Here is a 10,660-nt window from a genome sequence, read left to right on the forward strand (position 1 = left end):
TTTAATTATTTTCTGTGGAAACAAAAGCAGCTTAAATCCCTGAATAGTTTATGTCTGATTACTCTCATTTGCTTATGGGGAGGACTTCTGCAAGATAATCTATTTAAGACCACAACAGCAAACCTGTGAAAGAGCACTGAGATTAAGAGTTTACAACCTATTTGTGCAAGATGGTGAACCTTCCTCAGCTGTGGTTCACATTGGTGGGAATTTACAGCATGGTACATGTTTTAAACCAGTGGTGAGTACAGAGCAGATCACCAGACTCTTCCATTGACAAAATGGCTCACTAGTCTGCACAAAAAACTGAGAAGCTTTGAACATTTTATGGTTTATTTGAACACTGATAATAGTTTTTATGTTTAGAATGAGTGGAACAAGATACACGTGTCTGAAAGAACAGTGGGTTTTCTAGTGCAACACAGTACAGGCCTGTGCCTTTATTGATTAGTAACTGGCAATATCATCGGAATTGATTACTTAATCTCAGAACCTAGAAAATTATGGTTCAATACAATATACCTTTTTAGCATAAACATGTATTTATATTCTTTTCTCAGATATACAGTGCAAGACTAACTCAATTTCTTGGGGCGCTCAGCACCCTTGAAAGAGATCAAACTTACAGAGAAAGATCCCTTGATTAACAGGCTGCTTAAATGAAGTAGATCAAAATATACTCTCAACAAAACATTTGGTTTAGTTTATAAAAAAAGCTTGAAAAATATCAGCAAATGTCAATAATCAAATTACAGGTACAGATCTTTTACAGAGAAGATAAATGCAATCTAAGACTTATGTTCAAACTTGTCTTTGAAGTATGGAGAGCTTGCCTGTTTGTTCTGTGGGCGTGGCAGTCATACTTTGGTTCTTAAGTTGCTATGTTCTCCTACAGCAGCATAAAAACAAGCCTCAAAATCATCAAAAGGCTGCAAAAAAAAACCAACAACAGAATAAGAAACATAAATATGGTTGTGCACGAACAAAAACAGTGACAGTCATCATTACAGAACAATGCATTCATAAATACCTGACACTAGAGCCTCTAGTCTTCAAAATGTCTAAATCTACAGCCTCAGTGTCTGCTGAAACACACAGGCCACCTACAGCTTGAAAAGCAATCCACAATGGTAAAATAACATTTTCCAGTTTAAGTCCTGATTCTTAAAATTTTGCGTCTTAACAATTCGCATCTGATTTTTTCCTCCCTGTATGTAATTGGAGTACAACAGTTAATGGTGTTATTAAATCTGGTAACAACGGAGCAACAGTTATTCCTGCAGAAGATGGAGATTCTGACCTACAGTTGAAAAATGTTTTGAGTTATGGACTCACTGGGAAAAAAAAAGTTTTGACTTACTCCATAATTTAATTCCAAATTAAGAAGTAACAGAAAATCATGTTTTCCAGAATGCCAAAACAAACAGCAGCAATAAAGCAGTCAGAACGGTTAGAAACATCACAGTTTGCAGTAATACTGACCAAAGTGCTTAGGTCAGGTCAGAAATGTCCTGGTTTTCAAAGGTGCTGAGATTCCAGTGAGTTTTGAATGCAGCACTTCTAAACCAAAGTGTTGATCTTTTCGAAGATGACTCTGTTGTATGAAATCACATGACTAATTTTATGCATATGTGTTTGAAAACACTGAGGCTTGCCTCAGGTTCTTCCAAGAACTTTATCAATATGCATTAATATTTAATTGCAGAGATCTCCTTTCTCTGCTGAGAAAGTCAGTCTGTATCAGATGTATCTGCCTAGTGAGATGAAAAAGCTGCTGACTGGAAACAGGACTCTGACCTCCAAACTAATTTAACTTCAATTGTACAAGTTGCTGGACGATAGTAACTTCCACTGATACTGGCTTGAATCAGATGTCAAATGGCCACTCTGAAAATCAGGGAAATCTTTAATATAAAGATCCTCAATATATGTTTACCTCAGGCATGCTACTAGTCCGGCTGGCATTAATTTCTTGGACCTCTTGAACCTCATTCCCATTATAATGGTCAAAAGAAAAGCTGAAACTGTAAAAGACAATTCAACATATTTATGTTCTCACTTCTCCTAGTGGACCATTCAGGTATATGGAGTTATCAAAGGCCGTTCTATGTTTTGCTATGAACTGCGATTTAATAAAACATTACATCAGAGGTAGGGTCTGTAAAAACATTCTTGCTCTTCCAAATTACCCTGCTATGATTTCTTTCAGCTACATATAAAGCTTCCAGGTGCAGCAGAATGCTAAATCCTATTCCACAGATACTGTCAGTTTGTCATACAGAGATTCTATTCCCCTGTATCTACATTCACAGGTAATCAAAGAAAGTAGCAAGAATCTTCATCAAAACAGTGACATGTATGCTGAATTACAGGAACAGTGTCTCACAACCCCCACTGCCCTATCATTGCAGCTGTTTTCTAACTATTCAAGGAGCTAGAGCGTCCAACTTTATGTTTTCTTTTTAGAATGCTAGCTCTTTATTTGCTGAGCCTTAAAAACTAGATAGGAAGGTTTGCCACTTGTTTTTGCTACAAAATATGGACATCAACATCTCCTTTATCATGACAAGTTCCCTTGTTTTGCTACGAGGGAACCATCCTTATCTGTGAGGATAAGAGGTGGGCAGCCCAAGAGGGCAACAAATGCAGTGCAAGCAGCAGAGAACAAACATCATGAAAGGAATTGCATGTTCTTCCTGGAGCAGTTTTCCCTAAAAAGGGAGGTAGTAGCAATGAACTGATCAGGCATGGTGATTTCATGTCAAACTATGGCTGCAGAGTGCTACCTAAATGAGAAGATAAATTAATGAGAGTGCATAAAATTCTGCAAAGACAGCTAGCTTCGTTAAAGAACTGTCACCTGAAATGCTTCCTAGAAGCAGGGAGAGAGGCAGGACTTCTCAGGGGCAGCTGGGCTTTATCGCTCTTGCAGCCAAAGTTACACAGATCTCTTTCCTTCTTTATGGAGCAGTTAAACCATCTGGCTAATTCCCTTCAAACTCCACTGTCTGCTGCTGTGGACAGTCCTGTGCTCATAGGTGACAAGAATTAGCTTTAAGCTCACTCCAGCATTATAAAACAAGCTCTGACAGTTACAAGCATCTTAACGAAACTCTACCAGCTATGCATGTGCTCTCATTACACAGACCCTGCAAAAAACCTATTTCTTTTTTTTCAGTTACTAGTATATGGCTTTCACCTGTGGCAGTGAGTTTTTAAGATGTCTGACTTCTAGAGCTCTCTTTCAAAAGTGCTAGATATTCAGTGTTTCACCTTAAATCAGTCAAAGAAATTCAATAAATCAAGCCAAATTCAATTCAGTAAATCAGATTCAGATCAGGAATTCAATAAATCCGGTGCATCAACTTGCACTCTGCATAGCACTAACTGTTGCATACTGAAGTCTGAATTTCTACACCTACTCCAAACACATAAAATTGTATTAAAGCATTCAAGAAAGCGCAGAGTTAATTTCAGGGGGAGTGGGAAAATGCCTGAAAGAGTAATTTATAAAACAATAAAGGAAATTTGCCTGGGATATCTGTATGCTGCATACTCTTTGTATGTAAGAAAAGTTACAAGAACCCTACTATCAAAGTTGTGTAACATTACCTATGTTATTGTAGGAGACTTGCATAGGTGATAAATACTATAGATAATTATGACTTTGGAGGGCAATTTTTTTTTTTTTTTCAATTTCCTTTTAAAAGTTTGGGTACTTGCTTTGTTTACATTGCAATTTACTCTACTTGTTTCTAAGTTCAGAGTGGTCACCTTCTTCCATGCACTTAATTTCCATCTTTCGTTTGTGCTCTAGTTGCTTCTGGCACTTCGGCAGGTTAGGTGTGAGTGAAATCATTCTGATTTTCTACAAAAGCAATACACATTCATTACGAAAAGCCCTTAGTGTTCTGAAAGTAGCAGATACAGCAGCCACCAAAGGTTTTTCAGGTGTGGATCTGCAGATGTTTCTGAGCGTGTCTGATTCTCCCTTTCTCTGGAGTCTTCCTACTGAGTCCTTTATTCATTTGAGATAGCTACGTATATAGAAGCCAGAAGGCACCTTCTTCCAGACTGAGATACACCAATCTGGAAGAGATGAAAACCAGCCTGAATGGTTGGCACTGGCAGAGTACTTTGTTTGAATACTTCCTAACTCACTTCAGGCAAAAATTACCAGTTAGTTCAGACCACCTTCTTTGTTTCATTCAGCACAGATGGATCTTGAAGAGGTCACCCATTCATAGCCAAGGTTAACTATATGTTTAGGTTTTAAGCAACTAGAACATTTCTTTGTAAACATTCTGAACTAAGACTGCTTTAAAAAGTCTATGTTCTTTTTGCTCTACATAATAAGAACTTTATATCTAAGGCAGGTGTAGTGAACTCTCTCTCGTATTATAATTTCTATTAAATTAGTAATACATACTTCTCCAGTTGAAAGTCCTCACGTGTACAGCTACATCAAATGCACAACGCTGACAATGTTTTAGTATATCTGACCTTCTCAAGCAAATCAGCAGAAATTTGGTACTAGTCCTTTCAAAACCAGGGAACTGGGAAACAGGCAGCATTGACTAAGTTTTAATTAGTCTTCCACAAATTCTGTATCCAAATCAGTGATTTAGTTGACCTATAAAAGTACAATACCGTATGCTACTTAAAAGCACATCGCACTGAAAGATTACAAGTTTACATATACTTAAGGCTGTGTCTTCATTCCAGAAAAGGTTTTTTATTTAACAGTGGGATAACTTAATTTGAGCAAAGTCATGGTGGCAAAACTGCAATATTCAATTTTAGGCCATATGGGAGCAAATCAGCTATGCCATTACAATTTTTACTAAATAATTCAGTTGGTGCAACTTAATTTGCTAACAATGCTATTCAACATTTTTGCGAAATTTAAGTTTTTACAACCGTGACTGGTGTAAAGCACAAAGCAAGCATGAACACCGTACCATAAATTCTAACTAAATTCAGAAAAAGCGATTCTGTACTCGCGCAATCTGGATTAAGTGTATTTTACATGCATTTCTGCATATGAAACCATGGCCTAAACCACCTTGCTAAAAATGTGAGTGAGACAATCTCCCAATAGCTCTCACTGCAAATCCTCCATCCTCCTTAGAGACTGTAGTTGCTTGGCTCCGTGAGGGTTTCACTGCAAACTAGCTAACATGACAATTATTGCACAGTTTGTATCCCATCTTTCTTAGTAGCAAAGGAAAAACACTAAGTCAAACCGTTTGTTTCATTGGGAGCTGAGGATACGTTACATTACGCAAGACTGGATCCCACACCTACTTTACTTCTCAAATTACACTCTAATCTGTAGCTTTGATGATTTCATTCCAGTAATCTCCCATGTTTATCAGCTAGATTTCACAATATTTGCAGCGTTGTGTAACCACCTCACAGGAGGTGCTGCAAGGTGGTAACATGGAGAGTTATCAAAGCTTGCTGGTATGTTCCGCTGGCTCTGTGTCAATGATCTGTCTTATCTTGCAAACAGTTCCACACTCAAGCTCCTGAATTTTACCAGGTAAGTTGAAGTGTCTAAGTCCATCTGAAAAAATGACCTTTAAACCAAAGCAATGCTCAAATTTAATGTAAAAAAGACTTTTACATGCAATTTCAGAAACTACTTTTGTTGGTTTTTTTGTGGTTTTTTTTGTGGTTTTGGGGGTTTTTTGTTTACTATAGTAAAACACTTACACAATGATATCTTCACATTTCTTGGATCATGTGTTATGCAGTAAGCTCCATAACCAGCCACAGAACCAAAGGTAAGACCAGCAGCTAAGGATATTTTACTACCTGCAAGAAACATTCAAGCGTTATTTCTCAATACAACGTCTTTAAGCTCAATCTTTACACAGTAGTCCTCTCTCTACACAGTATTATCCAAGTATCTTAAAAATAGAACCAATTTTGCCACAATGCAGCTAGCTCACCCAGCATGAACAGAGAGGTAATACTTCTGTAACTAGGTCATTCTCTTGCATGGCATTAAGGGCAAAGTTGACTAAATTAGAGCAAGATGATGAGGATCTAGTAATACTTCCAATTTGGGAAAAATAGCTTTTGAAGCATAAACCTAAACTTGGCTATTTTCTCTACCACACAGACCTTTATCAGCATTTTTGTAATTTCTCTGGACTATCTGTTGATTTTAACCATATTTCACAGGATCAGGAGTCTTCAAACATGGTAGAGATGTGTCAATATAAATAAAGGACAAATCAGACAACACATGTAGCCATAAGCCTTTCAGTCTGACATCAGTCCTGGATAAAGAAATAGTATCACCAACATCAAGTTTAATTAATAAAGAATTTAAAAAAGAGTTAAAACAATGACAATGAAGATATGACTTTTAAAAGTAACTTGACATCTGCTTTCAGTCCTATTACAAAACTGTTTCATAAAGCTCCGAGTTTCAGTAATATATTTAGGTTTCTGAACAGGCATTTGACTCAGTACATGATGAAAGTGTAGGATCAGCACAGCAGGCATTATCTGGATTAAGCTGATCCCAAAACGTTTATAAGTGAAGAATCCAGATCTCCGGATGTCATTTAGCTCACAGTCCTGTTATATTGACTATTTTTAATTAAGCATTTGTAAGAAAACAGAAATCATTACTAATACCAAAAAGAGTACAGATTTGCCACAAGGACTGACTAACTGTTGAAGAGTGAAGAGAATAAACGAATAGGATAATCAGTGAGTGCAGCTGTGTGCAAACAAAAAAAAAAATACAGCTAGTGTTTTCAGAAAGACAGATATAAACCCGTATCTGTAAGAGCAAAGCATGTGCGTGCTACGCAGGGAAATGGTGACCCTAAATCACAGGAATCAGTATGGATAATGGCCACAGCGAAGAAGACTGATGTGCTGCTGGGACAGGCACTTCGTGGGAGAGGTAACGGGGACTAGCCTGGAGATCCTGGAGCTCCTGCCTGCCCGTCCTCGGTACCGCTGCGACCTCTGCCGGGATGCTGCGCTCAGCTCAGGCAGGGCGCTGCCAGCTGGGAAGGACTGCAAAAGTGACTGAAATATGGAAAATGCGCTTTTATAGTACAAGATAACCTAAAACCTGATTATCTTAGAGTTAGTATCTAAGAGGTAATTAACCACCAGATCAGAACGCACAAGTAAAGGGTTTTCTTTCGAGCACGCATCCTGGAAATCTTGAAGTGAAGCCCGGATGCCTCTGTACAAAATAAACTTTTCAGAGATCATCTGCTGTTGCTCAATGCAGGAACGATTAAAGGAAGTGAGCAGGCTTAAAATACACTGAAGATCAAAAATGACAGCCCCTTTTGGCCCTGAAAACAAACTCATCAGTTAGATTAACAGAAAAAAGCGATCTCTTAAATGTTTAAATTGTCCCAAGTAAATCTCATTTATAGCAGTGCAGGATGGATTTAAGATGCAGTCATGCTCATTATAGCAAAGTTTTCATGTCTTACATGTTTGGGTTTTTTTACAAAGTGTAGCAGAGAGGAAACACAAACACTTCATTTCCAAGTCCTGCTGCCTCAGTATTTACCTTTACGGGTGTATCCCAGAACACCTCCAGCAGCCAGCACTGCAGCATATGCAAAACCAATCCAGTCAATAGCCATGGTCCCAGTTCTGGAGAAGACGACACATTGCAACTGAAGACAAACAAGTTCCTTCCTCCTGGCAAAAATAATTACTTAAAGCGTTCTAAATAACACTACACTCTCCTAAGTCATGTTTGACTACCGTGTCAAAACATTCAAAAGGTAAAGGTGTATTTACTGGCTATTTTATCATCTTCTTACTATCTGCTGCCCTTCCTTACACCTCAGTATCTAGGTATATCATATTACCATTATGGAAAATTGGTATTTTGGGGATGTATGTGACATGCACTTTACGCAGTCAAAAATAAACGTATGCAAGCAAAAAGCTCGACACCACCCAAAGCATCAGTTTTGCTGCACTTGTGCCCAAAGGCTGATCTGGGCATACGCTATGGATACACACAGGTCTCCTGAGCGCACAGCTTAGTGCTCTTTCAACCAGGCTGTACTTGTACTTCAAGCGGAATGTCACAGGCCCTGCAACACCAGGCAAAAATAGGAATTTTCAGAATCTACCCAAAGTTTCCAGACAGAAACCTAGGCTGGCCTCAGGAAGCTATATATACAGCAGCTTTATTCTATGTCTGTGCTCCTTTTGTTTCCCCTTTACGATTTTGATGCGCTGTCCGAAGTGAGGCATCTCCTCTAAAAAGCATTTAAGTTACTGCTGCCACACAGATCCCTGCTTCCCCAGCTGTGCTTTGCAAAGGCCCGAGCGGCATGGCGGTGGATGGCAGCCCGACGGCCCCAGCAGCACTACGGCCTCTCTCCTACCAGCCATGAGACACCCCTTTCCACTCCTTCTCCCAGATTAAGCGTCTACAATTAAGTGCATCCTCCAAGGCCACCGGAGCAGGTGCGTCTTGGGCACAGCGTCGAGGGGTGGCAGGAAAGCGCTCGCACTCATCGTTTCATGCCAATACTGAAGTGAGCGACGCCCCCCCAAGCAACACCTCCTCGGGAAGACAGGCGGTTGTAGGGGGCCATGGCGCCCCCGAAAGCGAGCTGTGCAGAGGCAGGGGCCAGGCTCAGAGCCCGCCTTCGCTCCACCCGGCCTTCGCGGCCAGCCGCTCTCCCTCGGGTGGGGACTGCCACCTCCCGTCCCGGCCCGCCGGGCCCGCGCTCCCGGCCGGCAGCCCGCCTCCCGCCACGCTTCCCCCGCCTCCGCTGCGCGCAGCCCCGCGCTCGCTCCCCCCGCCCTCCGCGGCGGAGCCCCCGCCACCAAGCAGGCGGCTACGGGGGGAGGTCCCACCGCCCTCCCAGCGGCCCGCCCGCTCTCGGCCGGCCCCGCCGCGACTCCGTTCCCCGCGGACACGGCAGCCCTCCACCGTACCTCGTCCCGCCGCTCCGTGCCCGCCCCACTGCCCTCCGACCTCCCGCGGCCCCGCCTCCCTCGCCCGGCGGGCACCGTGAGGCTTTGCCGGGCCTACGCCGCGGTGCCGCCGAGCCGAGTTATCCCCTCCCCGGCTTCTGCCCCTCGGCCCAGGAGAGGGAGGGTGTCTGCCGCTATCATGGCGGCGCCGCGCCGGAGCTGGGCCGCGCTGCCGCTTGCGGAGCTCCGTGCGAGGGGCGAGCGGCGCGTTGTGGCACTCGGCTGTGACGGGAGTCGGGCGGAGAAGCCCGGGTCGGCGCGGGGCAAAGGGGCTTTGCACCGTGTCCGTCGGGGTCCCTCAGCGCCAGGGCCCCGCTCCCGGGCCGGCATCTCCTGCTTGGCGAGACTCCTCGTCCTGCCCTCAGGCGGCTCCTCCGCCTCGGCTCCACGGGCAGCGGAAAGATCCTTGGCTTATTTTAGCCCTTCAAGCCTAAAATACCCTGCCCTGCCATGCCGGGGGTGGAAGAACTCCTGAACGGGAGTGAGCCGTGTCTGCAGAGTTGCCCGTCCCCAAAGGGCAGGGCCCGGGCGGGGGTCTCCTGCCTGCGCGGCCCCAGCGCCGCTCTGCCGCGCCCGGCACCCTCCGGCCGCTGCCCCTCGCACCGGGCGGTTCCTCTGCCGCCTCCTCTTCCTCGCCGGCAGTTTTGGAGCTTCGAGGGTCGCCTGCGCGGAGTCAGGCGAGCAGACACGTAGACCGGACGCTGATGTTTTATCTCTTTGTCAGGGGAGACCAACAGGCGCAAACCCCAAAACTCGGATACTACACACGTAGCTAATTTACGAAACTGCTTGACGTGGTTATTTTAGCACGTTGACTTCTCAAGTGCTAGCCCTGTTTGCTGGAGCTAACCCACTACAAGCTATTTTTATCTGTATTTTGTCACCCTCCGTAGTATTTCTTTAGCTTTCCGTCAAGTGAGCCGTTCTTGACCAGCGCGGGACGTGTCCTTCAGCATTAATTGAGGAGGGTGCCTGCCTGAGTCATTCCCCATGCTTCCATTGTTCCCACAAACAGGCTGAGCGTAAACACGGCCACAACAGGGAGAGACGTACAACGCCATGTGATGGGACTTGGATACCTGCCTTCTTCAGGGGTCACTTGAAAATCCTTGCCAAAGTCTTGTGTTTCCTTTAGATTTCTTTGCTTAAAGGTGTGGGAGTTTTCCGCTCCAAAGAGCTTGCTGGAAAGCGAATCAGTATTCTCACTAGGATTCACGTATTTAATTTCCACTCCTAAAGTTCCGTTTGTTTTTTCTGTTAGCATTTAAGTGCCGTGACACAAACCCACTCCATGTGAGCTGTCCAAGTCCGTCTGCTCGGTGGAAAACAGAACTGCTCTCCTTATCTCACCAGTGTCTGTGGGAAGGGAGACTGAAGCTACAGCAACTTTGGAAGACAAATATAGGACACTTGAGGGCAGGACAGCTCCAAAATGCAAACCAAAAGCAGATTCATAAGATGAAATCCAGAAATTTTGAATTTCTTTATGAGATATTTTGAGACTTGTGGCTCTTGAAAAGCACAGTAAAATAAACAGTGAATTAAATGGAGCAAAAGCGTGCAATTCTATTTGACAGGGCTCCAAAGTGGATCAAATACAGTGTCTTTTGGCACCTCCTGGGATAATGACCAGTTGTGGTTACTGATTCAATGATACTCCTCACTAAAG

The 10,660-nt window shown here is 43.3% G+C and overlaps 1 protein-coding gene across 1 annotated transcript; it reads right to left on the reverse strand.

Annotated features, from left to right (window-relative positions):
- Window positions 1–876: 876 nt before the first annotated feature.
- TMEM14A (transmembrane protein 14A) lies at window positions 877–8,963 on the reverse strand. Its single transcript, XM_086608334.1, has 5 exons — window positions 8,953–8,963; window positions 7,559–7,644; window positions 5,719–5,820; window positions 1,937–2,024; window positions 877–929 (listed from the first exon to the last, which is right to left on the reverse strand). The coding sequence occupies exons 2-5, from the start codon at window positions 7,632–7,634 to the stop codon at window positions 890–892; spliced, it is 306 nt and encodes a 101-aa protein (XP_086464460.1). The 5' UTR covers window positions 7,635–7,644; window positions 8,953–8,963; the 3' UTR covers window positions 877–889.
- Between the last annotated feature and the right edge of the window lie 1,697 nt (window positions 8,964–10,660).

This window comes from Tauraco erythrolophus, chromosome 2, assembly GCF_009769465.1.
Source record: "Tauraco erythrolophus isolate bTauEry1 chromosome 2, bTauEry1.pri, whole genome shotgun sequence".
Classification (NCBI taxonomy): Eukaryota; Metazoa; Chordata; class Aves; order Musophagiformes; family Musophagidae; genus Tauraco; species Tauraco erythrolophus.

Bases quoted from the DNA above. Each gene is read 5' to 3' on its own strand.
- TMEM14A (XM_086608334.1), bottom strand. From the start codon at position 7,634: ATGGCTATTGACTGGATTGGTTTTGCATATGCTGCAGTGCTGGCTGCT. The intron at 2,025-5,718 runs GTAAGTGTTTTA...TGTCTTTTACAG, and splicing joins AAATGTGAAGATATCATTGT to TTTCAGCTTTTCTTTTGACC. The intron at 930-1,936 runs GTAAACATATAT...TTTTTTTTGCAG, and splicing joins GGACTAGTAGCATGCCTGAG to CCTTTTGATGATTTTGAGGC.